Source organism: Agelaius tricolor, unplaced genomic scaffold (genome assembly GCF_023055355.1).
Source record: "Agelaius tricolor isolate 1412-34295 unplaced genomic scaffold, bAgeTri1.0.p SCAF_17, whole genome shotgun sequence".
Classification (NCBI taxonomy): Eukaryota; Metazoa; Chordata; class Aves; order Passeriformes; family Icteridae; genus Agelaius; species Agelaius tricolor.
Window position 1 is genome coordinate 5,580,081 of NW_027269277.1, and position 27,470 is coordinate 5,607,550.

The 27,470-nt window shown below is 54.0% G+C and overlaps 1 protein-coding gene and 1 pseudogene across 1 annotated transcript; one reads left to right on the plus strand and one right to left on the minus strand.

Moving 5' to 3' along the window:
- NALF2 (NALCN channel auxiliary factor 2) lies at positions 1-27,470 on the minus strand. Its single transcript, XM_071442236.1, has 3 exons — positions 26,277-27,470; positions 9,654-9,825; positions 1-9,165 (listed from the first exon to the last, which is right to left on the minus strand). Exons 1-3 carry the CDS (start codon positions 27,051-27,053, stop codon positions 8,756-8,758), a joined length of 1,359 nt encoding a protein of 452 aa, XP_071298337.1. The 5' UTR covers positions 27,054-27,470; the 3' UTR covers positions 1-8,755.
- Positions 2,732-3,509, plus strand: LOC139597488 (SAP30-binding protein pseudogene; annotated as a pseudogene).

The window sequence follows — 27,470 nt, forward strand, 5'->3', positions numbered from 1 at the left end:
TTATCATCAATTCTTAACATTTTATTTCTTTACTGGGTTAAACAAGGAGCAGAGAAAACCTCGACCCCAAAATACAACAGAACTGAAAGCATTACAGGTACAGAGACTATTGAACACAGAGAGTAGTAGGATAATATTTTAATACAACTGAATTATAGCATGGGATTGTGTTTTTGTTGGGTTTTTTTTGTTTGTTTTTTGTCAAACCAGTTTGGAAAATAAATGTAATAGGAACTAGTGCAAAAAAGTTCTAAACATGAAGCACAGTGTATAAAATGGCATAAGAAAACTGTCCCCTCGAGGACACAGTCACTTTCTTATGACAGAAGGGAGAAAGAGAAACAGAAGGGGGGTGGGAACAGAGGGAGGGTCCAGGAGGCGGAGGAGGAAAAGCTGGAAAGAAAGAGAAACCGGGCCAGGGGATTAGAAAGGATACTTTGACTTCAGCAATGTTGGTTTGTGTTTCACCACCACGCACTGTTAAAGGACCTCGTTGGGGTCGGGCCGAGCTCTGTCACCACCCACATGGCACAAGCACTTGAGAAGGGTTCGGGCAGCAGCAGCAGCCTGGGCACTGCAGGGGTCGGGTCCCACAGGTGCCCCCGAGATCCCCACAGGTGCCCCAAGGCCCTGGGACACCCACGCAAGGCAGGGAGCCCCAGCTCGGACACAATCCAGAGGGAGAAGGGCACGAGGGGCTGGGCTCCCCTCCTGCTCTCCCTTCCCACATCCCTCAAGGACCAGCACATGGAATTTGTTCCCAATTTCCACTCCCGGGCTCAGATGGGAGCGTTTCCCTTTTGAAGGCATCCTGAGGCTGTGTCCGAACGGGAGGCTCAGAGGAGCTGGATTCAGTTTGGGTTGGAACAGAAAACCAAACCAAACCTCCCTCAGAGGGATGGCTGGGGATCCCCAGGAACTCCTGCCAGGCATCAGCATCTCTGATTCCCACGGGGAAGGTGTCCCTGCATTCCCAAGGTGTTTTCCCAGCCTGCTCAGCCAGGATTTGCTCCAGCCTGTTCCCACCATGGAGCCACCCAGCCTCCTGCCCTGGAGAAACTGGCTGGATGCTATTTTAAGGAGAGCTGGTTGGAATTCCTTACAAATTGCTATTCTCTCCCAATCCACTGCTGCCTGTTCCAACTCTGTGAGCAGAAAAAGTGTGATTTTTTTTTTTTTTTTGCCTCGTTTTCTTTTTGGAAAATGAAAGGTTTTGCGGGAAAGGACTGTTCTGGATGCATTTCTCAATTTGCAAAAAAAAAGAAAAAAAAGGAAAAAAAAGAAAAAAAGAAAAAAAATTGGTCATAATGATCAATCTGGCTTGTTTTGACAAGTTTCAAAATTAAAAAGAATCACTGTCTGGCTCTTTTTGTCTTTTTGTTTTGCAACTTAGGCATGTCCAGTTCCCAAATACATTTAAAAATGGTAAAACCAACCCCAAATTTCATAAACCAAACCTAATTCTTGGGGTTTTCTTGTTGAGTTTCAGTTCACAACAAGCAGAGTTGTCGACCTTCTGGGCTGAAAAAAGATCATCCTGAAGTGCTAAAAAGGCTGGAAACCGCTCCTGGCCTGCCTGGAACACAGGTCCTGGAGATGTGGAGCAGGAAAGGGTGGAGGGACTGGGCTAAGGAACTCACCCATCTCCTGCCCAGGCCTTTGAGAGGGACTGAGAGCTTTGATAAAACCCCAACAACTTTTAAAATTTATTATTCCTTATTTTTTTTATGATCCTCAATTAAAAGTGGTCCATCCCCCACCACAGTCTTCCCTTTGCTCCCTTCCTCCTTCCTCATACAGACATGCAGGGCTGGGAGGTCACCCAAAGAGCCACCTGGATCAAGAACACCCAAAAAGAGCTGCCAAAATCCTTCAATTCCTGGAATAAAATGAACCCATGGTGGGAGCTGTGCAGCTCCAGGGCTGCTGTGATGCAGGAGCTCCGAGCAGGCTCCTTCTGTGGCAGAAGGGATGATTTTGGGCTTGTGTGATGGTGGTACCTCCAGCTGGGATGCCTGTGAGCCAGCTTTTGGGCTGAAGGAAATCCTTAACATCCAACCTGAACACCTGACATGGCCCTTCCCAACTTTTCCAGCCTAGTTTAAGGGAGATTCAACCAGCCAGGGACGGGAAACCCCAGGGAAGGGCAAAAAGCTGATTCACAGAATTCCCTGCCTGTCTTGGGTTACAATGTAAGATGTAACCAAAAGATAGGTGGGGCAGTGTTCTTTATCTTCTCCCTGATAACCCCCTCCAGGGAAGCACCAGCCACTCTGCGGGGAGCCATCTCCAGGAATGGGCCAGCAAGGTTCCACTCATAGAATCTTATCATCCCACTGTGAGATGCTCCACCCTGGGGGAGGAACCAAACATTCCTACCTGGATAGAATCTGAGGCCTGGAACACCAGGGGAGCACTACCACTGCATTCCCAGAGGACAAGAGCTCCATAACCAACATGGGACTGACAGAGAAGGACCAGATCTTTTACAGGATCACTGCTTTGACAGAACCACATCCATCACTCCACCAGCCCCCATTTAATCAGAATGCTCCCACTTCCCTGACCAACGGGCTATCAGGTTGTACTCTGACTCTGTCAGTCTAAGCCAGTGCTTCTGTACTACTGCCTTTAATTTTCCTATTAAATTGTAGTTGTGACTTGGAATCTCCTGCTGGGTTGCTTTCAAGCTGGAACATTTCTGGTGCCCGGAGTGGGGCACCCCTGGGGGATGGTGGTGGTGGAGCACGGTGCTCTCTCCTTGCTGGGGGCTCACGGTGAGGACTCGGACCTGCAGCGGCATGGAGAGGCCGGCACAGAGGGGAGTGATGGGGGAAAGCCCATGGGGAGAAGGGAGGCCTGGTGTCAGCTGGGTATGGAGAAGGGGACCTCACCCACCTCGATGGGGATGAGGAGGGGAAAAAGAGGAGGATGATAGGAACAGCAGGCAGCCAGAAGATGATGATTTGCAGATTGAAAAACCTGAGGCTGGTGACCTAAAGGAATTCCAAGAAGTGGAGGAAAGAGATCCTCAGGAACTGGTTGCTTTTGCAGAGAGAGTGTGGAACATGTCTTCAGATAAGATCAAAATCCCTCCTGAGCCTCTTGGCAGATGTTCTAACCAATTGCAGGATAAAATTAAAAAGCTGTACGAGAGGAAAATGAAAGAGGGCATGGATATGAACTACATCATCCAGAACAAAAAGGAATTTCGCAACCCCAGCGTCCATGAAAAGCTGATCCAGTTTTGTTCCATTGATGAAATTGGTACAAATTGCCCAAAGGACACGTTTGATCCTTATAGCTGGTTAGAGGATTCATATTATGAGGCACTAGCTAAAGCCCAGAAGACTGAGATGGACGAATTGAAGAAGGCCAAGAAAGAACTTACAAAGATTGAATTTGTGACTGGCACTAAAAAGGGTACAGCAAGAAGCGCTGGTTCCACAACCACCACAACATCCAGCACCACTGTGGGAGATGCCCAGAAGAAGAGGAGGAGCGAGTGAGACATGTTGAGGAAGGGTCTCAAAGAATGACTCATAAAATCACATAATCTCATTGTGAGCTCCCTCACCCTGGGGGAGGAACCAAACATTCCTACCTGGATAGAATCTGAGGCCTGGAACACCAGGGGAGCACTACCACTGCATTCCCAGAGGACAAGAGCTCCATAACCACCACTGCACCTCCAGAGAAGGACCAGAGAAGGACCAGATCTTTCTACAGGATCACTGCTTTGACAGAACCACATCCATCACTCCATGGATGCCCCCATTTAATCAGACTGCTCCCACCTCCCTGACCAACAGGCTGTCAGGTTGTACTCTGACTCTGTCAGCCTAAGCCAGTGCTTCTGTACTACTGCCTTTACTTTAATTTTCCTATTAAATTGTAGTTGTGACTTGGAATCTCCTGCTGGATTGCTTTCAAACTAGTACGCTGCCCCATCACTTTCTGGCAGAATCCAGGAATGTTTCTGTCCTGACATTGTCTCCACCAAGCCCTACAGGCATTCTTTTCCCAGACAGCAGCAGGAATGGGATTAGGATGAATCACAAGCTGAAGGTAACCTGGGCTATGGGACTTCACTCCCTTTGCCTCTGTGAAAATCATGGAATCCCAGAGTGGTTTGGGTTGGAAGGGACCTTCAAGATCATGCAGTTGCACCTCCTGCCATGGAGGGACACTCCACTATCCCAGGTTGCTCCAAGCCCCATCCAACCTGGCCTTGGATGCCCCCAGGGATGGGGCAGCCACAGCATTTCCAGGCAACCTCAACAACCCATTCCAAACCATCACACTCGGTGCCACCAGAGGCCAAGAGGCACCTGCAGAGTTCTGCACAGGGACACTCCATGGCCTGGCCTCCCAGGATCCTGCCCAGGAGCAGCAGATATCTGGGATTTTGCCTTTATCCCCTTCCTCCAGGCGGCAGCCGAGCATCTCCCGGCCCCGCCCGCGGCCCTGAGTGGCAGTGAATGAACTGCCCTGACATCTCCTCTTGAAGCAAAGCAAAATGTGTTGAAGATAAACCAGTTCCAGATGTTTTCCCAGTGTTGCCAAGTTACTCAACATGTTCTGCTTTAGTTGTCAGATGCTTTCAAAGCGATTTCCCTAACTCCGAGCACGAATGGTGAGGGCTCTCCCTGGGAATCTTCTGCCTGAGGCTACCATGGATCTGTATTTTCATAAGAAAAAGACTCAGCTAATGATTAATGTTCCCCAGAGGAAGCGGGGCCTTTCTTTGGGATTTTTCTTCAGTTATTTTTAATTAATTTGTACAACTGGCAGCTACATGAAAGTGCAAAACCCGGGAATAACGCTGGATCCGACTCCTTTTGCTCCTTCTCTCTGCCCACACCTGGAGCTTGTGGAGACATCATCATCCCTCACTTCCCTGGGAATGAGAAACCCCCTCACCAGGGAGGAATCACTGCTTCCCACTGGGAATTTTCTCTGAGAAAAGGGAAGTTTGTCTACTGAAGGAAAAGTTGAGTTTTACATATAAATCCCAACATGGGGCATCTTCTTCAGGGAGAAGAGATAAGATCATTGGATGAAAAGGACAAAGTCCCTTAGGTTTAAATTCCTGGTAGGATAAATCATTTAGAGCTCAATGTATTCCAGGGTGGCTTTGGGAATGTGGAAAGCGTTTGGGATTGCGAAGGGCAATGGTGGACACAGGGCTTGGGGTGAAGCATGCCTGGACACACAGGGTAAGGAAGCCCTTCCCCCCCTTATCCAGGCACATTCCTTCTTTATCCAAGCACACTTGCTCCTTTTCCAGGCACATTCCCTCCACTTTGTAATAAAAATAATGCCAGTGGTGTTAAGTGAGACAATGTCACCGTCTGCTTCCTGGGCTGTTCTCTTAGAGACCAAAGCCAGAGTACTCAGGGATGGAGGATTAGGAGGTTGTAATGTCAGACAAAAAGCAGGAATTTTATCCAATGGGCTCCTGATGATGGACTGCTTCATACACCACTTCCAGCTGCTCCTGCTCTGGGAACAGCCTCGTCTGGATCCGTTTAAACAGATTGGCAAAGTGTTGAATGCAGCATATGGTGCCCTAAAACCACAGAACTTATTGACAGCAGCCCAGACTCACTAAAGAAAAGATCTTCTACAGCCTTGCTCTGGGAAGACCCAGCACTTTCCTCCCACTTGCAGCAGGTAAAGTCCATCCCACTCTCCCAGAGTGGATCCGCATCCCGTGTGCTCTCTCCGGCATCTTGTCCTCTTGGGAACACCCCTCGGGAGCTGTGGCCTGGAAAACACATGGATCTCCTGTCCTGGTGGCCTCCTCACTCCTGGTGGATGGGGCTCAAACCTCCCCAGTAGCCACCCAAACCAGCTCAGCCCTGAATTGGCTCCACCTCCTGATTCACTGGGATGAAACATGTGCTCCTGATGAGGGAAGCCTCCAGCTGGTGTTAGGGAAGGTGAAACTGTTTCTAACAGCTCCCAGGTTATCCCAGCAAATCCCTGCCAGCACTCCCTGAAGATGACTTAGGTCATTGAATCTCACTCCTGCAACTCTGTGGAAATCATGGAATCATGGAATGGTTTAGGTTGAAGGGATCTTAAAGCCCATCCAGTTCCACTCTCTGCCATGAGCAGGGACACTTCCTACTGGACCAGGTTGCTCCAAGCCCTGTACAACCTGGCCTTGGACACTTCCACAGCTCCTCTGGGAATCCCACATCACCCATCACCACCCCCAAGCCTGGTCTGACGCTCCATCACCAGCAGGACACAAGGGCTTCAGGGCAGGGAGAAGGACACACATCCCTCAGGGAGGTGCCGGATCTGGATGTGTGCAGGGACCGAGGCTGGGCCACCCCGTGCCCACCAGCACTGCTCAGTGTCACACATGACACAATGCACAGGGCCAGTGACTCAGGGCCACTTGCTGACGCACCACACTGGGCTATTCTTCTCTCTCCTGATGAGTCGCTCCAAGATTGGACACAGTCTATCTCTGAGAGAGGCGCCTGGAATTAGCTTAACTCTTGGCAGTGCAGGAGAAATCTAATTTCCTTCGGGATCCGGCTGTCTGGAGGCAGGGACAGGGCTGTGCTCCCTCCCATGGCCTGCCTGGGAGCTTTTGCTCCTTGTCAGAGCATCTCCACAACCAACTGCTCACAGAAAACCAAGGGACTGGATCCCAGCTTGCAGAACTGCTCCATGTCCAGCTGTTCTGATTGGTGTAAACTAGGCTGAAATTATATGGATGTCATGAGGAATAGTCAAATGAGAGACATCCTACTTTTTGGGTGGTAGTAGCAAGGGAATCTGCTTGGGAAACACTCTCAATCTTCCATGTGCCCCACCTCTCCCACCCCAAAAACCATGGGACAATGGGATCACAGGCCTCGTCTCTGCAGGACTTTGGGAACAGGCAACTGGTAGTGTGTAAACATCACCCCAAAGCTCTGAGATTCAAGTCAAAGCAGGAATCAAACATTCAGCTGCTTCTCAGAGCCTCTTTGGTCTGGAAATGGGCTGGAAATGTCAGGAAACCTGTGCTTCCCACGAGATGCCTGGTACTTCCTTCTTCCAGCCGGGCAGGAAGTAGCTTTGCTCATGGGGCTCTGCTCTTGGGGCTCTGCTTGGTTTTGCTTCACCTCAACAGACCAGAAACAACAAAACTCCTACAGATCATCAACTCTGGGACTTCTTGCATCCTCACAGGGATCTGGGATTAATTTGGGATGCAGGACATTCCTCCTGCTCCATCCCTGTCTCCTGCAGTGACCCACACAGGGCTCTGCTGTAGGTTCCTATCAAGAGCCAGCCTGGAAACAGAGGGACCATCCCAGCCCTTCTGGGAGCAGGGAGTGGGCTCACACCCAACTCGTGACCTTGTGCTAAAACACCCTTTTTCCTTCCCTGCCCACACCCAGGACAAATTACAGCCCCTGGTGCCTGGCCTGGAGGCACCTCCTCGCAGTGTCCATGCTGGGAACAGTTCTGGTGGCTGGGTGGAGAATTGGGAGTTTCCTAGGAAATGACCTGGGGATCAGGTCCTAGGGATCTGATGTTTGTTTGGGGCTGAATCCTTGGATATGCTGAGCTCAGGTTAAAAATCCACCCCAAGTGAGCCAAATGAGGCTACACCAGCCAGCACCTTGCCCAGCCAAGTCCAGCTGGGCTCCCAGAAATTTCCGGATCTGGGGGCATCCATGGATTGAAACTATTCACAAAAATGCTCCTCCCTAGCTGGGCCTTATTAGTGCCTCTTTGTGTGGGAGACTCTCCCTCCAAGCTAGATTTCTCCAGCCCGTTTGCCCAGTCCTCCTGCCATCCAGTCAATGATTTGTAGCTGGGAAGCATGGAAGGATGCCTTTGGGATTCCCTGCATCCAACTGCTGCCACGTGGGATCCCTCTCCCTCACAGCCTGTGTGCTGCTGGAGTCACATCTCCCCAACTCCTCACTGAGACCAGTCCCACCAGCCGGGGAGGACAACAAAAAAGGTTACACCAAATCATCAGGACACTTTGCAAAGTGGGATGTGGGAATGCTGGGGACATCCCTCCTGCTCCAAGCCTCCTCCCTCTCCTCCTCCTCGCATAGAGCAGCAGGAAAGGCCAGGCTGGAGGAGCAGGCTGGGATGCAGTGAGACCAACCCCGCGTGGTACCACAGTGCAGTGTCACAGCGTCCCACTCCTGTCCCCAAACGCCACCAGCGCCGCGCTGAGGACATTGCGTCTCACCAGGGCGGTTCTGCCCCGAGCCCCAGTGGCTTTTCCCTGGGACAGGAGTGGGCCAGGCTGTGCCGGGAGGTGCTGCCCCTCCGCCTGCTCCCTCGGCATTCAGACCCAGGAGAAAAGGAACCAGGGCCGGGCTGACCGTCCAACCTCGGCACGGTGCGGGCGGGGGAGGCGCGGGCACTCAAGGCACTCGCGGCAGCGGCCGGGGGACACCCGGCAGTCCCATGGGGACACCCTTCGATTCCCAGGGACCCCTCCCCTCGGTCCCCCCGCCTCCGTGCCGTTCCTGCCCTCCCGGCGCCTGCGGGGCCGGGAATGCTGGCCCTGCCCGAACCCTTCTGGCGCCGGGTCCCGCAGCCCTGTGCGCGTTAGAGACTCTTCACCACGGGGATGCCCCGCGCGAGCAGCTCTTGGGGGATGTGCGGGGGTGCGCGTGTGCCACCCCCAACCCCGTGCCTCCCATTGGAGGAATAGCATGTGCCCCCCTTATGGGAAAAGATCTGGCGTTCTCCTTGGAGGTCGGCTCTGCCCTCTGTGTCACTCGTCCCGGGCCACGCTCTCCTCCAGGGCGGGCGGGGCCTCCAGGCCGAGCCCCCCGGCGCCGCCGTGCACGCTCGAGAAGGACACCATGGTGTGGAGGAGCATCAGGACCAGCACGCACAGTCTGATCCTGCTGCTGCCGAGGCGAGACCCCGCAGAGACCGGCAGCAAGGACGGGGAGCGAGGCTGGTGGTACTGGTGGTACTGGTGGTGGTGGTGGTGGTAGAGGTGGTAGTGGTTCTGCCTCTGGTGATGGAGGTGGGGGTCGTGGCGGTGGAAATGGAGCGACTCTGACGCCGTGGATTTGGGGGATGTGTCCTCGTTGCTGTCTGGGGGGTGCTCGCAGGAGTCCCATTGCACCTCGCAGCACTTGGCCTCCTCGTCGGGCAGCTGGTTCTCCAGCAGCCCTGCAGGGAGGAAGGAAGCAGAGGAGGGGTCAGCGGGACACTGAGGAGGAAGCGAGCCCTGGTGCCCACCAGCCGTGGGATGGGCACACCTGAGAGCCAGGACATCCAGACACCCCCTGGCACTGGCCCCAGCATGTGTGAGCCTGCACACACCAGCAAGGCGAGCTCAGGGCTCCCCAAATCCTGCTCACAGTGGTTCAATATCCTCACCCTGCTTTAATCCATCACCTGCAGCTCCCTCTGTGCTTTAGCTTTCAGTCAGAGGTAGGACTTTCACCTCCTGGGCTGAGATGTTGCTGTGTCCCCATTAACCCCTTACCCCCGTACCCTTGGGATGGACACGTTTTGGCATCAGGCAATGTTTCCACACTGCCCCTCCTCCCACTCCACCCCGGCAAGCCTTCCAAACTTGGGGAGTGGCTTGGAAATTCGCCAGGGCTCCCCATCACCCCCGCCCCTGTGCCCGGTGTGAGCCCGGCCCTCCTTACCCGTACAGATGAAGCCAGGCAAACCTCCATAGATCAGCTCATCATTGTCCGGTAACACGAAGGGGCACCTGGTCTGCACCTCCAGGCAGTATTGCTTGCATGGGATCCGCTGCCGGCACTGCTGCTGGGTCACGTTGAAGTACTCGGAGCACAGCCACGCCTTGTAGACAGCCTGGGGGAAATCGTGGAGAAAGGGACACGTCACTTCCCAAGCACCGGGACAGCTGCAGCACCGCAGGGTGGAAGGGGACGGGAGAGCTCCCAGCTCTGGTAGGAAATGCGTGTTGGGGTCATTTGTTGAACAGCCATGGATTCAAACAATCCACTGGAGTGTAACAATGGTGGAATTCGTCTATCCAGCTAAATCCACCATGAAAATAAAGCTAATTACCACATGGAATAATGTCCCCTACAGACAGGCATCGTGACAGATTCTGCCAACATCAGTGACCCAAGAGCTCAGTCCATCACACAGAAATTCAAACACTGCTTATCACCTGTCCCAGAGTGTCCTCCTCATCCCCAAGACATCCCACTGCTCTCCTGGGAAGGGGAGGATTCTCACCTCCTCTAAAGTGCTTTGGCCACCATCAGCTCTGGACATGGGACAGCAAAACACATCATGGGCTGGTCTTCACTGGAAATTTCCTGCTGGAAAAGCTGCTGGACAGAAGCAGCTGGGATGCAGCACATGCAGCCACTGCACCTCAGGCTTGTCCCTCTCTGCCACCAAGTAACACCTTCCTCACCTTCCCCACCAGGTCCTGGGAGAGGTTCCTGATTCCTTGACATCTGGAACTTCTGCTGTTTCTGCCATTTCTTTTGGCTGAAGGGGAAAACTTGTTCATTTTCCATGGATGTTCTGGCACTGGGATGTACCAGTGGTGCAGGTGTCTCCATGTGCTCCGTTCATCTTCCTGATACTTCAAGCTGTGCTTGGCAACATTTCCAGAAGGAAGAGCACCCTGGGGGTTCAGCTGTGACTGCAAGGCTGCCACATTCCCTGCCTCTCCAGCCTGTCCAGTCCTGGGTTTCCCTCTTCCCTTCCAGCCTCCATGTGCCTGTGCCCACAGCACACAGCCGGCCATAGCCCAGCTGGCTCAGTTACAACCATATTCCCAAATTTCCCTTACTTCCCCAGCATCAAGCATGGAGGAAGTTGCTTGTTTCCACTGGCTGTAACAGACAGGGAGGGAGAGCCCCCATTTCTCCTGGTGTGCATCATTCCACAGGCTGCAAGAAACCCGTGGCACTTCCAGCTCATCCATGAACTCATGAGGGCACGAGTGACAGCACCATGGTCATTCCATGGCCACATGCAACTTCCTTTGAAACCAGCTAGAAAGGGCTCCCTGTGATTCAAAGGGAATGAGTTTCCCTCTTCTGCATGCTTAGAGAAACCCCCTGCTCTGCCTTCCAGCTGCATTTTCATTTTCTTGAGGCTTTAAACCCATCACTTCTTTGTTTCCCCATGTTTTTCATAGATCCTTATCATTGTTTCTTTGGCCCATGGTAGTGTCTCAGGATTAAAGCTGGTTGGGAAATTCTTGGCAAGTTATTTTAGTTTGTTTTTTTTTCCTGTAAAATGCCAAATCATGAAAGCCAGAATTTTCACAGAATTGTGTTAGCTTTGGTGAAACTTTCATCCCAAAAAGTTTAATGGGCACCAGGACACAATTTATGGAGTGAACATTTTGGAGCTGTCCCCAGTACTGTGGGCAGGGCTGGCCCCTGGGATGTGGGAATGCAGGTGCTTGTTCTCCTTGTCTTGTTGGATGTTAATTACTGGGACACAGTGGAGTGGCTCCAGAGAAGGGAATGACTGCAGAGTATGAGGACACAAGCAGGAGAGTTTTGAGGTCTGGATCTGTCATCCCTGGAAGTGTCCAGGGCCAGGCTGGATGGGGCTGGGAGCACCCTGGGATAGTGGGAGGTGTCCCTGCCTGTGGCAGGAGGTGGGACAGGATGGATTTAAGGTCCCTTCTAACCCAAACCATGCTATGACTGCACGATCTGCCCGAGCTGATTCCCTAGAACCGAGGAGGAAGAGGCCGTGCTCCGGAGGGGCCACAACCCCCACTGCAGCAGTGCCCTCCCTGATGGCCTCTGCTCCCTTGGGGACAGTGTCAGGAGCAAGCAGACAGAGGGACAGCAAGGAGGACACAGCAGGACCCCTCAGTGGGTGGCACATGGCCCTCTGCAGGCACCATGAGTTTCTCTCTGTTGGGAAAGCAGGACCTGTCCCTGCTGCTGTGGAACCTCAACAGGGTGTAAAGGAGGGTTAGAGAGCTCAGGGGACAGTGACACCTCACACTGATGGGACACAGCACCAGGGGGTGACAATGGGCTCCAAAGCACAAACTGACTGCCCAGGATGTATTCAGACAGGCCAGATCCTTAATTCCAATCTGAGGACTCAACAAGTCCCTGCCTGGACACGATGCTGTTATTCCCACACACTCCAGACACACTCCAGTGTAATCTGGAGCAAAACAGAGAGAGGTCTTATTAATTACCTTAATTATTTGGGGTGCCTTTAGAGCAACAAGGAGAGGGTGTTCTTAGAACAGCCCAACCCTCAGAGTGTCCAGCAGCGAGCAGCTGGATGAGCTTCTCCTTCCTCTGGTGACCATCCAGGATTTTGGACAGCTGGTGTGGATGACCTGCTTGAATTTGAACTGGCTGATGTCAGGTGAATTCTTCCCAAAGCCATGAAGCTTAAGGATTAAAATCTGGATGGATTAATTGAACCACAACCAGCCTGCAGTTTAAAGGGGAATTATGAATGCACAAGGAGCTGGATTGACATTACTGGTGTGCCCAGTCCCATCTGGGATGGACACCCTGAATCCATCCCTCCAGCTCAGCCTCTTTTCCAGCCCTCATCTGCCTCAGGATAAAGATCTCCATCAATGGGACTTCCTCGTGTTTCCCAAGGAGGTTGTTTTACAGCACTTATCTCGCTGCCTACAAGTTTTCCTTCATACTTGACCTACATTTTTCCATCCAAAAGTTCACTCCCTTCAATCATTCCCTCCACCATTCCCTCTCCCTGCTCTGTGTTTACACATCTCTAATATTTGCAGATGTCTCATGCTCCCCCTTTAGTCACAACTCAGGCGAGCTGGGCTGATTTACTCACTCCCATTTCCTGCCAGTCTCCTTCCCAGCTCTGCTCTCCCACGCTGCTTCCCAGATCCCAGTCACATCCCAGCTCCCACCTGGGCTCACATGCAGCCTGGCATGGAGGCTACACTGAGTGCTTCAGCAGAGGATTGTGGGTGTCACCTGAGCTGTCCCAGCTCCAGATTTGGGTGGAAAAGGCAGCTGGAGCAGGAGATTTCCCAGAGCTTTGTAGGAAACTGATTAGGTTAATCCTGCTCTCATGTGGAAACAGCTGGCACAAGCAGGCTCTGCATGGATTCACACATATCCCCCCTAAAATGTTTGTGATGATTCCCATCAGGGAAGTCTGGCAGGGGGCTGGGGTCACACACAGGGACATTCCATGAATATAATGAAAATATGGAAGGAGACACTGCAAGGAGCTGGTGATACCACTGGGGAGGGCAGAGCTGGAGCACTCACCCAGAACCTGAACCAGGATTCCCTGGCTGCCTTCCATTCTTCCTTCCCTTTCCCCTTGAGGGAAGCACTGACCCCAGCCAGCCCTTGCCATTCCCTTGTGGCAGATCCTCCAGGTGCTGCAGCAGGAATTCCTACAGCTCTGCAGGATGGAAACTGCCTGTGTGTACTCACAAACAGACACATCCAAGACCTGCTGGTCCAACGGGGCTCTCCCACTCCACTGGGATCAGGCTGAGACACAGGTGAGATCCCAGTGGCCTCCCATCACTCACCCAGAGAGATCCATGTCACAGACAAGGAGCAAATTCCCTGGGAGATGCTCAAGGTTTTGGTACCCCCAAGCTTACCCCCCCACAACCTCCTTAGTTCTGCTGTTAAAAAGGACATGTGAGAATTTAGGACAGGAGGAAATTTATTCCCTGCTTAGATCAACTAGGAAAACTCCCTGGTTTCCATCCTCACCCTCTCTGGATTCTTCAGGAAGCGGGTTGGGTTGCAATCAGTGTTCCTGCCATTCTGGTTTGGCTTTTGGCAGATCTCCAGCCTGGCCAAGTAAATTAAAGTGACCTCAACTCCAAAATAGCTCCAATTTGGTGCCCTCTTCCTGCATTTTTAGCTCTGGAGGACTGGCTGCATGACTCTGAGGAAGCACACAGAATTTGGGTGCCTAGGAAAGGAGCCAGCTTCACAGACTCAATTTATATGGAAGGAAGAGGACAGGCTATCTGTCCACATTGGAATTTTGGAGGTGGGATGAAAAACCTCATCCTAAAAGACATTAAAAAAAACCAAAATTAATTGGATTTCTAATAGTGAATTAGGCTGTCTGCTCATGCTTCCAGTGGGATCTGGAAGCAGCAGTCAGAGGGATGGCACTTTCACAGGGAATTCTGTGCCAAGTGGGAGTTCTTCCCTGCTTGCACTATTCCCTCTGTCTCCTGGCAGTACCAGGACAGCATTCCCCACCAAACAGCTTTTCCAAAGTCTTTTTGTGTCCTTAGGATTTCTGCACAAATGTGGGCACTTCAAGGCCAGTCCAGTTGCTGCCAGTATGTTGGAAACACTGGCACTGCCTGTGGAACCATCCCAGCTGCATTTTGGGAGAACTGAGGAGCAGGAATGGAGCAGCATTCTCAGGACACACCAGCACTGCAGAGGATGCAGTGTTTGGGATAGTCTGGATGCCCACTGGGAATGCCAGCTGTAATTAACACAACAAACTGCTGTTTTCCCATCTGAACAGGAATCAATGCTTGGGAAGTTTCCCCAAGGAAAATCCTGCTAATGGCATAAACATAATAAACCTTCTCATTAATTAGTGGCAGGGATTGGGGCAGCATCCCCAGCCCCAAATCTACTTCTCTGGAAGGGGGAGATGCAGTCTGGAAGGCAGAGAGGGAAATGGGGAGATTTTCCCTACAGAATAACCTCAGAAGGAGTCCTGGGAATGTGCTTGGACAAAAGGTGAGGATCACTCTGGAAGCTGGGCTCTGCCATCATGACTCTCCTCCTTTCCCTCTTCTCACTGGGTGCACCCAGCTCCCAGCAGGGATAGGATGAAAAATCCCTGCCTGTCCCTGCCAGACCCCCAGGCTGCAGCAGCCCCCTCCCCTCCCAGAGCAGTTCCTGGGACTCACATTTCCATCCTGGTCTGAGAGGAGCATCTGGAGTGGCTGTGCCTCATTAATCTTGGACACAGGGAAATGAGCACTGCTAATGAGCCACTCGGGCAGCTCTCCAAGCTCTGGCACATGAGGATGCAGCGCGGGAAGCAGGACAGGCTGGGGGGGAGAGAAGAGCCCCCCTGGATGGCAGAGGATTAAGGGAATACTGAGGTCCAGGGCCAGCCAGAAGGAGTCACAAACACATCTGCAATGTCCAATTACCACTGTATTCAATTAACTCAGACAGTAACAATGTGGAGCTTTAAACCAGCTTCTTTTAGGCTTTTTAAAAAATTCTCCTTGCTATGGGCTGTTCCAACATCATCTCTGGAACAGCTGATTTTTGGTTTCTTTGATAGTTCTGGAGTTGTTATCCCTGCCTTAACACATTCACATGCTCTGGGTTAGGAGAGAGGGGACCAAAAACACCAACCCAAGCCTAAACCTCAACAACTGGACAGGATTATGGGATTTGTATTGTTTTTCCTTCATTTTTAATATAAAGTTGCCTTTTGCCTGGCGATGACAGCCCTGGAGCCGCAGCTCCTCCGTTTCCCAACCAGGGGAGCCTCTGCCCATTGTACCCAGCTCCAGAGGGCACGGAGCAGCAGGCACGGGGATGGGGCTGCCAGCAGGAATGGCTGGGACATGGATGGGATGGGGGAATGGGGATGGATGCACATTGTGCCCAGCTCCAGAGGGCACAGGGATGGGGCTGCCAGCAGGAATGGCTGGGACAGGGATGGGGATGGGGGAATGGGGATGGATGCACACAGGCTGCAGGGAATGGCACTGGTGGGAATCCCAACTGGATTGGGTGTCATCCCAGCAGATGCCACACTGCCCTTGGAACAAGCCCAGGAGGAAGAGCTTGTGCTCGTGGTTGCACTGAAGCAGGAAGCATTCCCTGGAAGAGCAGGGCTTGAGGACTTGCTTTGGGCACCTCTGACAGTTCCTGTGCTGAGGGGACAGAGCACATGGCATCCCAACATGGCCATGTGCCTGTGCCTGTTGATTAATCACAGTAATTAATGGCACAGCTGGATGAACAGGAAGGCAGTGACCACTGCCAGGCCCTCCTGCCTCCCACAGCCAGTGTCTGTCACAGGTTGCTCCATGCCCCTGCCCAGCAGTGTCTGCAGCCCTTTCCCTCCCACCACAGCTCCCACTTTTCCCAGTGCAGGCTGGGATCTGGCTGGAGTTTACTCCTGTGGAGCCACCCGGCCCTGCCTGACCACTCCTACAGCCCCCAGCCCATTGCAGGAGGCTCCTGATCCCAGACCACTGCTGTAAACATCCCAATTCCCATGGAATATTTCCATTTCATTATCAGACTCCACCTCGGGGTAGATGCATCCTGTCTCCAAGGGGGGTGAGCAGGGGGTGCCAGTGCTCTGCTCACAGATGGGAGCTCTCATCCCAGCATTCCTGATGTCAGTCTCCTGTTGAGTCCCCCCTCCTCACATGCTGGGTGTGTCCCCTCTACTCACCCTGGGAATTCCCTGGCAGTGTCTGGGACAGGGTGGCCCAGGCATGGTGGGCTGCCCGTGGGCACTGCTGCCAGACCCCAGGCACAGCCAGTCCCTGTCCCAAGATCCCAGCCCAGGAGCACGGGCAGGACACAGGGACCTGCATTCCCAGGCTGCAGTTAATCCAGGCTGCTGCTCTGTGCTCCCCTTTCAAAAAGGGTCTTGGCTGGGCTTTAGAGAAGAGAAGAGCAGCTTGTGAGGAAGGCAAGGCCAGCTGGAGTGTGGAGGTTTGTGTGGACACCAGGAGACAGGGACAAACAGCTGGTGGCCAGAGAGAGAGCAGCTCTCCCTGGCATCTGGAGGGCTCTGTCCTTGTGACACCACATGGCCATGCCCCAAGGAGGAAGAGGGGAGGCCAGCCCTCCAGTTCCAGGGTGTCACCACACTCTGAGGAAAATTTTTCCCAATATCCCATCTAACCCTGCCCTCTGGCAGTGGGAAGCCATTCCCTGTGTCCTGTCTCTCCATCCCTTGTCCCAAGTCCCTCTCCAGCTCTCCTGGAGCTCCTTTAGGCCCTGGAAGGGGCTCTAAGGTCTCTCTGGAGTCTCCTCCTCTCCAGGTGAGCACTTCCAGCTCTCCCAGTCTGGCTCCAGAGGGGCTCCAGCCCTCAGAGCAGCTCCATAGCCTCCTTGGGACTCGCTCCAGCAGCTCCATCCTGTACAGTCCTCACCTGCCAGCCCCCAGTGGGTCAGATACCAGCCCATCCTACCAGCCCAATGACTTAAAAAGTAATTAAAGACCTCTGCAAAACTGAAGCTGAACACGATGGAGTTGGGGACAGAGGGAAAGTGAGGTCCCTGCAATCCATTAGGATGGCCTGAGGAATTCACTCCCATTAGATCCTGCTGCAGCCAGGGGCTTAACAGGATTCAAAAGTGGATTAAACATTTATACAGCTAATGAGAACATCCTGTTACATTAGATAGGATATAAAAAAATAAAGGCGAGACACTTCAGTGCCACGAGCCATAAATTACCCACCAGTGATGGGGGCATGGGAGAAGTTTCTCTGCTCATCCCCCTTCCAAGGAAATGGTGAGGCTGGAAAATTGTTCTCAGGATGGTGTGAGTGTCCAGCCCAGCAAGGGCTTGCCACAGCAGGGCTGTCTTGCATCCAATGCCTATGGAACAGCCCAATCCTGTACTCTGCCAGGAGCCCCCTGCACAGCATCCTGTGAAGTGCCACTTGGCTTGAGTGGGAATGGGACAGGGTATAAGGCAGGAGGAACCTGGACCCTCATGTCATCCTTGTGCACTCTGCAGAGATGGGCAAACAGCAGGATCTGGCCCATCCCCACTTCCCCATGGAGCAAAGAGTGGGGACACAGGAGCATCCCAGTGCCTAGGCACCTTCCATGGTCACAGGGAAGTGCAGTTTTCCATGCTCATGCTGGGTCTTGTATCCACCTCAACTTGTGCCCACAGGTCCCTTAAATGCAAGCAGAGATGATTTTGAGATGCTTATCAGCACTCCTGGCAGCTCCTACTGCTGGAGACACACAACAGGCCACGGCTCATATCAGACCTGAGAGCTGCAGCCTCTGGTTTTCTCTCCCTGGCTGAACAGCACTTGCAGAAATCTCCTGCTCCCTTCCAGGGAGGAAAGCCCCAGGATAATTCTCAGTCTCCGTGGTGAGCAGCAGGCAGGCGCTGCTGGCATCGCTCCTCAGCCAGAGAATCCCAAGGGATGCTCTACTGCAGGGAAACCCATCCCTGCTGCTTCCCCTGGAGCAAGCCAGGCCAGGCTGGGGCTCTCCCTGTCCCTGTCCCTCTTCCTCATGCTCCACAGAGTGGAAGTGCTTCCCCTGCATTCCCATGAGCAAGGGGTGTCTGGAGAGCGGTCCCAGGATCACACTCTGAGCCAGGCTGCCACCCCAGAGCTCCTGGTGCTTCCTGACAGTCTCATTTGAATGGGAGAGCAAGGAATGATGACAAACAAGCAACACAGCATGGCAGGAAAACACAGCTCCCTGCACACACAGGCAGAGACCCCTGTGGATTCCTCCTCTCTACATCCAGCTCCATGGAAAATGACACAGAAGATGACCAGCTCCAAGGAATATGACACTGAATACCAAGAGCAGGTCAGGGAGATGCCCAGGTCTGAAGGGGGTTGAACTCATTACAATAAAGACACAAACACAGCTCCTGCTCAGCCAGCATTGGTCAGTCCTTCCCAAACTGCAGCTGTTCAGAAAATTCCAAGAAAATTCCACTTGTCTCCTCTCCCTCTGTAACCACCAGCAGTGGGTAATGCTTGGAACTGGTGCCTGTGGGCTCAGGGTGTTCCAGGCTCTCTGATCTGTGCAAACCCAGGAGCTGGCACACCCCTCACCATGAAAACCCCCCACCCAGCCACTTCCAGGCCCCCTCTCCAGCTCTACCTTTGCTGTCCATCCACAGCCTCCACCCACCAGCAGTGAAGCAGAGGTGCCATGCAGGGATAAGATTCCAGTCAAACACGTGTATCTGTTACTCCCAAGAGGATGAGCAGGGCAGGTGGCATTTCCTTCTCCAGCCAGGACCAGGAACACCAGGATGCTGGCACAGGCAGGGCTCTGGAAAACCAAATCCTTGCCGGGTGAGGCCATTTCAAGCTGCTTTTTGAACAGAGTGGCCACGTTGGCAGCATCTGGGGGTGGCCAATGCTGCCAGCACTGCTCTTCCTGTGACACCCCACGAGCATGGCTGGGAGAGAGGCCCCAAGGAAAAGCCAGGAGCTGGGAAGAGGAGCGAGGCTGAAGCAGGCGGGCCATTCCAGGCAGGCAGCTGCTGGCTCTGCCCACGGGAATGGGGCTGGAGCAGCGTGGACAGATGGCTACTTCTTGCCCAGGCAGCCTCTGTGTCTCATTCACAGATTTGCTGTCCCTGAGTCATTGCCCTTCAAAGGACAGCAGAGCTGAGCTCCTGCGTGGAGCCAGGCATGAGTCGCATCCTAATGGCATCCCGGTGACAGCAGGAATAGCCCCCGGCAGCCAAGCACGTCCTGCCTCTCCCACCTGCCTGCCTCCCACCCTGGAGGGCAGCTCTGGAGCCCACAGCAGAGGAAGAGCCTGTGGGGCATCCCTAGGCACAGGCCTGGGGCTGTGGGATGTTTTGACAAACCCTCTCTGTGTGGGATCCTTGGCACTGCCCAGTACTGGGGTCAGGCCAGGCCATGTGTGATCCCCGCTGGGCAGAACAGCTCCTTTGCTGCTGGAAAAGAATCCTGTCCTCAGGCAGGGACCAGGTGAAGCCCCTTGTGAGGGCAGGTCCAGCTGGGCTCAAGCAGACACCCAGTGCATCTTCTCCCCTCTCCCAGTGCTGCTGTGGGAGGTGCTGCCTGCTCTCCCTGGGATGTGTGTGGGGCTGGAGGTCAGTGTGGCACCAGCAGATCCCTTTGTCCATGGGGAGCACAGATCACTGCCTGGTGGGAAAGGCAGCCTGATCTGGATGGCCACAGGCAGCCTGTGCCAATGGATGTGCACAGCAAGGGGGCTGAGGGTCCTGTTGTTCTCCCAGATCTCACACTTTGCTGGCATCACTGTATGCACTGCTGAGCTCCTGACTCCCAGAGCCTTCCTGCACCACACAGAGCAGCCAGATACTTTCCATCTCCAGCTGCTGAGGTGGCATCTCTGAGGAGCTCATCCCACCCTGCTGGTGAAGCCCCTGTGCCCACCATGCTTCCAGGGATGGGCACACATAGAGAAGAACGTGGGCTTGCATCTGGCACTGATGGCAGCAGGCACAGCTGGGAGCACACAGAGCAGGAGCTGGTGCTGGAGCCTGTGGCACTTGGAGCTACTGGTGACAGTTTGATGGAGAGAGATGTCACCCTCCCTCGCTGTCCCTGCACCATTTGCCAACCTGCCTGTTGCTCCATGGACCTGCTGCTGCCTTGGGAAACTTGTGGGTTGTCCCTGCAGCACCACTGACAGACACAGGCGAGGACAGGCAGACGACAAGGACTGACAGACAACCAGAGCAAAGGAGGCAGCCAAAAACCACCCAATATCCCCTGTAAATCTCTCCCATTCATACCCTGACCCCACCAGAGGCTGCTTCACCCCACAGTACCTGTGTAGGTTCAGCCTCCAGCCCACCACACACTCTCAGGCAGCTTGAGATGTCTCCACCCCAAGCAAAACTCAGGACTGTCCAAGCACCATCTGAGCACCCCTACTCCCACCTGGCTTGCAGCCCTCCCAAGTCCCAGGTACCACTGGCACATTCCTGACACCTCTATATCTTTTATTCCAGGGGGCAAACTCCTTCCATAAGTTCAGCTTTTGTTTCTCCTGTTTTTCAAGCCTTGATCTCAATTTTCAAGCATCGAGGAGGTACCAGACACAAGGCACTGGAATTGGGCTGTGCCAGAGGCTGCAGCATCAGCACCTGCAGACCAAACCCACCATGGTCATTTGGCCCAAATTCTTTATACAACTGAACCACATCTTTGTGCAAGGCTGAAAAAAATTCCCTTTGTTCCCATGGAATGGGTGGGGAACATGGAGCTGCACACTTGGCTAAGCTCATGCATGTGCTCTTGCTCAAGCTGCCAAATGACTGCACTGATCTGCTGGAATTACTTTCGAATTCACTCTGGAACCTTTTTTCACCTCATGAAACACCTCACTGGCCAGGCTGGTTGTGGAGAAGATCTGGAGCTGCCACAGGTGTGTGGGAGCAGCCTCTCCCCTCCTGCTGCTCCTGGTGCACCAAATGCTCCACAGGAGACCAGGTCCAGGGTGCAACTTTGCAGTCACCCATCCAAAGATTCTCTGGAAGCCTCACTTCTAAAGTAACTTAGCAACCTTAAAAAACCTAAAGTAACTTAGTAACCTCAAAAAAAACCCCACAAGGTTTTGGTGAAATCACTTTTGCTGTGGTTCTCAAGGGACCTTCCCTCTGTGCAAGGAGCCATCCAGGCTCAGAGCAGGAGTGCACCAGGTTTAGCAGCATTTTGGATAAGCCCAGCCCAAAAAAACTCAACTTGAGCTACTTTTGTGAAGCTAAAACGCTGCTTTGGTTCCCCCAAGAGGTGCCCCTGGCACTGGGATAACCCCAGGACATGGTGTTCCCAAAGCTCCCGGTGCCAGCAGGCTTAGGTTTCCAGAGGATGTTCCACAGGGAGGGATGCTCTGTAGGGATGCTGATTGCTGATGCTATTCCTGGTTAAACAAGAGCCAGAAAACAGGACCCCAGAGGGTGCTGAACCTGGGCACTGGGGATTTGCTCCCTGCTCCATGTGAGATGTGCCAGGGATGATGCCAGAGCAGGAACAGCCTCCATTTCTCACCACATCACTGCACACCAGCGACACAGAAACACCAGCAAAGCCTCGGGAGTGAAATCCTGCCCTGCCAGGGGCACTGAGGAAACCAGAGGTGCAGAACCAGATCTCACAGCCACGGGCCTGTGTGTAGTGAAACCTGATAATCTAATCACATCTGAGATGCTACAGGTCCTGTCCAGCCCAGCTCTGCTGCCAGCCCCCTCCTGCCTGTCAGCCCTTCTCTTGCCACAGCTTTGTTTCTTGCAGCCTAATGACTCCTTAATGGGCTTTGTCCCATAGATCTTGATTTGCCCCAGGACGGGTGGGAGGGGGCACTTTTGGGAGCTGTTGGGGCGGGAGCCAGCATGCAGAGCTTGGCCTTGGCATGAGCAAAGCTCTCATCTGGTGTCTGAGCTGGAGCAACACTGCTCTTTTCCTGTTTGGAAAGATGGGAAAAGGCACAAACAAACCCTAAGCATCCCTCAGGGCATTGCTTTGGAGGGACAGTGATTTCCTCCTGCACTAAGCCCTGCAAAGCCTGGGCTGACAGTTTGAGTGCTGCTGCTGCCCCACATTTCCTGATGGATATTCGTGTCCAATATCCACGTCCCCAGGCCATGACCTCCTCAAGCCCCTTTGGAGGATGCTCCAAAGTGTCCCCACAACTACTCAGTGCACTGAGTTCACTGTGTCTTGCAGTGACAAAGGGTACAAGTTACACAGCAACAGGCGAGATGGAGGCGGCCGGCAGCTGCTCCTGACTCAATTAATGACTTTTCCCTCTTATGTTCAGGAAAACAGGCATTTGCCACCTTTCATCCACATCATCTCTACCTAGCACCATCACCCAGCAGCTGGCAGGCAGATCCTCACAGCACAAGGTGAAATGTATTTGAGAAGATGGATGGACCTTGTGAACTCACTTCCCTCTGTTCCTCCTGTCACAGGATGCCGGTGCCCCTGTCCATGAGCGTCCCTGTGGGAGCCAGACCCTCAAAATCCCACCAAGGGGGAAATGCAAACAATAAACCCCAGAAGTGCATCTTCATGGTTTAATGTCTCTCAGCCACAGGGATTTCTGGTGTTAGTTGGAAGAGTAACAAACAAAACATTTCCAGGGAGTGATTTGGAAGTTGACGGCGCTGCACAGGAATAACAACATATGCACAAAGTGGGATCTGCCCAGGAATGATCCCCAAGCAGAAAATAAAAAGGGAGAGTATGACAGCACTGAGTAATCTCAGCAGCTGAATTACACACAGATCCCACCATTTCATGGGATTCCTATCTCCCAGGGGGACTTTGGTCCAGTCTTCCCCAACCTCTGGGCACAGATGGATGTAGCAGATAGGTAAAGAAATTATAAAAGAAAGGCCTCATAAAATCAGGCCTGCTCTGTTAAATCAATATCTAGTCTGTCATTTCTTCTAAGTGCAGCTCGTACTTTGCAAGTTCCCATGTGAAAACAATCTGGGTATGAACAGTTTGTTAACATAACAACCTTTTTTGGGTGAAAAATAAGTGCACCTGCACTTATTAGATTTGTTCCATGAGAACCCACAAAAGAAAAATGTAAATAACTTGAACCTTAGCACATACACACAAATCACCTTCTGACTAACAAATGAAGTAGTAAGAAACTACCAGGTAATAGATTTGGTACAGGAAGTCTGTGAAAACTATACAATAAGTTATGTGAATAAAAATTTGGCTTTTCCTGCATGAAGAAAATGGAGCTCAAGTGATTTATTCCAATAGACAGATCTGGGGTTGGGATGCCCAGGATGCTGTTTCCCCTCCTGGCAGGACCTGCTTTTTCTCCCCAAACCTGAGGGCAGCTCTCAAGATGATTTTTTAACAGGGCATTATGTGTCTCCTGAAACCAATCCACAACACTTACACGCTTCCAAATTTTTAGCTCGGGGTGAAACCTGCTGCCACAGGAAGGAACTGGCAGCTCCAGTTGGGATTTGGTGTTGCTGTTGTTTGAATTCAGGTGGAAAAAAGAGCAAAAATCACCAGAGTGGTTTGGCTGCCTTAGAGCTCCCTGTGAGGTGTCTGCTGAGCCACACTTCTTAGGCACCAAATTCCAGAGGGATCCATGCCTCAGCAGAGGGAGGCTGTGTGCAGGTGAGCTGGAGCTGCTGTGCTTCCTCATCTTCAATTTTCCAGCTGCTGTTACAGAATGGCAGGGATGTGAATGGGATGCAGCACTAACCCTCCACACTCAGCCCTGCTCCCACGGTCCCATGTCCCAGAATTATCATTTAAATCCTGTTTCTCCAGCTCCAGAGCTCCTGAAGCCAGAATCCTGCTGTGAGGGCTCTGCAGGAGCTCTCACACTGGCCAAGCTGCACATTCCACTGTTTTCCTCCACTCCTCTGCTGTTTTCCTGTTATTTGCTCTCAGATGTTATCACTATCAAGCAGTACCTTTGCTATCCCTCACAAACAGGTATTATCCAGCATCTGTAAGGGAATCACAAATTCAAACTGCTTCCAAAAATCCCACCAGCCACATTTTTCCAAGGCAATGAGTAACTGTAGTCCCTGCTCAAGTCCAGAGGACTCAAAATCAGGCCAAAACTCGCTTGTCACAACAGTGCTGGAGGGGTCTGGTATTAGCCTCAATTCACAGATGGGGAACAGCCACTGAGAGGGAAAAGCTGAGTCTCATGGATGTAAGGCTGGGGTAAGACACATAAATATGGAGTGAATGGCTTAAACAAAGCAGCCTGATTTTTCAGGATGGGATCAGTGAGGGCTCCAGTGGGAGTGTGTAGGCTCAGGCACTCCCATGGGAATTTCCCAGTGGGTGGCTCAGGGGAGTGTGCACAGGTTGTCCCTGCTGCTCCTGCCTCCTGTTGCTTCCCAAGTGCTGCCTGAGGAATGCAAGGTTGGAGCTCACAGATGCTCTAAGGATGCACTGACATGACACAGAACCAGCTCAGAGTCCAGCCACTACCTCCAGTTCTGCATCTCCCCAGCACATTTCCTGCTCTCCCATCAAGGATGTTAAACCCAGGGATAATTAATGGAGACTCATTGAAGCACAGCTCTGTTTCTACACATTTTGGAGTCCCAACATAATTATTTTCTCACCTCTTTTGCTTCTCTCTCTGGGACTCCCAGCAGAGATGGAAGCTAAGCCTGAAGTTGGAACGTTTATGCTCCACCAGACATGGCACAGAGAGATCCTGATCCTGCTGGGCCCCTGGAAGCAGGAGCAGCACAATGGACAGCACCCTGTGGAAGTGGAGCAGCAGGACCAAACTACTCAGAGCAGGCTGAATACCATGTCCCTTGGAAACCACAGGGGGAATTTGGGAAGCAGACTGTAATTACCTGCCCTGGCCCATGCCCAGAACACAAGCACAAGCTCCTGCTCAAACCCAGCTCCCCACAAAAGCGACCCTTGGAGTAGCGGCCAGGATCTCAGCAATGTGCCCTTGCTGAAAGACACCACCTCGGTGTCCCAGTGCTGCTCTCGGTGCTGCTCCTGCACTTTCCCAGGGCATGAACATCACTTCAAGAGCTGCTCTGCAAATCCAAGTGTCCCTCAAAACTCCTGTCCCAGAAGAGGAGCAGCCAACCCCATTGTACTGCCAGGGAGGAAGCTCTGCAACCATCCCTGTGGGGACAATGCTGTCACACACCCCAAGACACAGCTCTGAGAAAGGGAAGCAGATTTAATTATGGAGACCATTGCACTTCCCAGAGGTGATGTCTGGAAGGAGCATGCACAGGTGAGCCAGGCAGCTTGGAGCTGGTGGAAGCTGGAGGCACCACAGGCTTGTAAGAATGAGCATCCAGCAGAACCACACTGGGGGTTTGATGGAGATCCAACCACAACTCTCATCTGGGAGAGGAGATGGCTCCATACTGAGCCTTGATCCCACTGATGCTGAGAGACACAACCAACCCATCAGCTTTCAGAACAGGGACTGTGTCCCAAGGCTGGGGACAGTCAGTGACACTGGGGGAACACCAAGGTGGGAGGCACAGTCCAGCACCCCTGGGCAGAAAGGGTGTAAGAGCTGGAAAACAGCTGCTGCATACAGGGAAGGGGCCCTGGCACCATGGTTCATCTCAGGTCATCACTGGTCTAATGACAGCCAGGCAGAACCCTGGAGTGCACACGGAAAGGGGTGTGGGTAAGGCTAGCAGGGATTGGGGTGTCAGGAGTGAGGTACTTGGACTGAGGTGGCATGAGGGGATTGGGGTGTCAGGAGAGGTGTCAGGATTGGGGTGCTGGCAGTGGAGTGTCATGAGCTGGGTGCTCAGACTGTGTTGGGAGCAGGGTGTTGGGAATGGCAGTGGGATGTCGGGAGCTGCCTGTGTGTGCACAGGTGTGAAGGGATGTGCGAGTGCTCATTCAGGCCAAGTCCTGCTTTGCCTTTTCTGTCCCATCACCCTGTCCCAGCTTTCCCAAGGGCTCCAGACCTGTCCCACCACCACTGCCAGGAGAGGTTTGGGGAGCAAAGCGAGATCCCAGCCTGCAGGTAGGTGTGAGAGCAGGGGGACCATAACACCCACACACCACCAAGCCCGCTGTGGCCTGGCTCACCCGGGACACCCCCTCGTACCTTGCAGTCCGTCAGGCAGGATCTGACCGAGTACTCTTCCGATTGCAAGTACTTCTCCAGCAAGAGGTCGAACTCCTCGTATTTTTCCTGAGCGTGTTGGTCCAGCCGCTGGTACGCCTGGACGCAGCTGCTACAGGCCTCCCCGTCCAGCGCCCCGGCCGCCGCCACCACCAGGTCCACCATCAGGTTGTCCAGGCTGCAGTCCAGGCCGTCGGGGCCGGCCATCTCCCGCAGCAGGTCCCAGATCGTGTAAGTATCACAAAAGGAGAGGTTGAAGTTCCTGAAGTAAGCCTGCAGGAAGGTCCTTTTGGAGGAGGGCGAGGCGAAGAAGGGCGCGGCGGCGGCGGCGGCGGCGGCGGCGGCGGGGGGCGAGCGCAGGGGCGCGCCGGGGGCCCGCGGGCGCTGCGGGGCGAGCAGCCGGGCGCACGCCGAGTCCAGGTCCCCGCGGGCGGCGGGGCAGGGCCCGCCGGGGCCGCGGCTCAGGTTGCCCAGCAGGGCCTCGCAGCTGCCGCCGCCGCCGCCGCCCGCCGGCTCGGCCGCCAGCAGCGCCCGCGGCCCGCGGCCCCGCGGCCGCTCCCGCGCCCGCAGCTTGGCCCCGGCGCAGAGCCACAGATGGTCGGAGAGGAGCACGGTGAAAAAGAGGAGCGAGGCGAGCGACAGGCGCCATTTCTGCGCCCGCTCGGGGTCGGCCACCGGCTTGTCGCTGCGGCGCGGCGCGCAGCACACGGCCCCGCCGGCGGCGCCCCCGCGGGGGGACATCCAGGCGCCGCGGATCATGCCGGGGGCGCGCGGGCGGCGGGCGGGCAGCGCCGCGCTGCCGCCGCTGTCACCTGCCCCGCACCGCCGCCATGCCCGCGCCGCCCCCGCCGCGCCCCGCCGCCGCCGCCCGCCCCGGCCCCGGCCCCGGTCCCGGCCCCGGGCATGCCCCGGCCGCCCTCACTCGGCTTTCCGCTTGCCCCGGCGCGGTGCCGGGGCCGCGCCGCGCCCGCCGCCGCCGCCGCCCGGCCCCATCGCCCTCAGTCTGTCGCCATCTTCGGCCGCGCCGCCAACACCTTGAGGAGCCGCGAGCGCTGCGCCTGCGCGCTGCCTCCGCTCCGCCGGCACCGGCACGGCCGCGGCCCGGCCCGGCCGGCGCTGCCGAGGTGCTGAAGGACAGCTCCGATCGGCTCCGCTCCGCTCGGCCCGGCCCGGCCC